General features: G+C 46.6%; 1 protein-coding gene across 1 annotated transcript in view; it reads left to right on the plus strand.

Annotated features, from left to right (window-relative positions):
• Positions 1-996, plus strand: part of HAL (histidine ammonia-lyase) — a 62,567-nt gene that overhangs the window by 22,419 nt on the left and 39,152 nt on the right. The window contains 1 exon segment of the mRNA XM_019515055.1: positions 422-435. Coding sequence (XP_019370600.1) covers positions 422-435 — 14 coding nt within the window.

The raw sequence follows: 996 nt of genomic DNA on the forward strand, positions 1-996 counted from the left end.
CAATTGAGTACCTCTGGGGTTTTCACCTTCTGCCTGCACTTATGGGTTGGGGTCCCTCATTCCCGGCTCATGTGCTCCAAAAGCATGCCTCGCCCTGCAAGGTCACTCCCCCAGCAGGCTCAGGCGACTCAAGAAGCTTACCTGACCTACTGTGCTCTGATGTTACAAGTAGCCTACCTGAAGGTGAGGGCTGGGGTTAAAGGGCGGCTACTTGCCTTTCACTGGGGTGATAACTGGCCTGGCATTTCCTGAGGGGTCCCATGCCACTGACAGCCCCACCAGGCCACCCACTCCCAGCTGGGTGCAGTTTTAGGTCATGCCCAGGACCAGGAGCCTCCAAACCATCCCCTACAGCTCCTCCCTTACCTCCAGGATGTTGCATGGAGCCTTGTAGCTAGGCAATGTTACTGCCTGCTCCCAGCAGCAAACTGCCCTGTTTATATAGGCAGCCATGGATCTAAAATGGCTGCTGCAATTAAGCACCTGCTGGCTGCTTGGTTCGGGCCTTAAAGTGGCAGGCACCAACAGTGCCTTGCCACACCCAGGTAGAAAGATAAGATGTAATGTTACATTAGCAAATCTTCTGAAGCTAATGAATCTTCCATCTTGAAAACATCAGCTTTGTCTCACCACGCCTGAGATGATTCCTCAGGAGAAAGGATTATTGGTCTGGTTTCCAAATAAGTAAAGACACCAAGGTGTTCTCCAGACCTGAGGAGAGAGGTGTTGCTAAGACTTCTTCCAAGATTATAATGGTGTTAAGTAGATGCATTTCAGTAAATACATGACTTAAACATATATTGTTTTTAGTGGATTAATTTGGGTTCAAAAGAATACTTTCAGAATTATGTAGCCCATTCAGCTGCATTATGAAAATTTATTTTTAAAAATTGTATTCCATCACTGCCATGATAGATCAGTGCTTTGATCCATCCATGAATATCCCCAAAGATGGGGATTTCTTAATCTTTTTCTGTTCTTTACTGGCTAGTATTC

This window comes from Gavialis gangeticus, unplaced genomic scaffold (genome assembly GCF_001723915.1).
Source record: "Gavialis gangeticus isolate Ggan-Ray unplaced genomic scaffold, GavGan_comp1, whole genome shotgun sequence".
NCBI classification, from domain to species: Eukaryota; Metazoa; Chordata; order Crocodylia; family Gavialidae; genus Gavialis; species Gavialis gangeticus.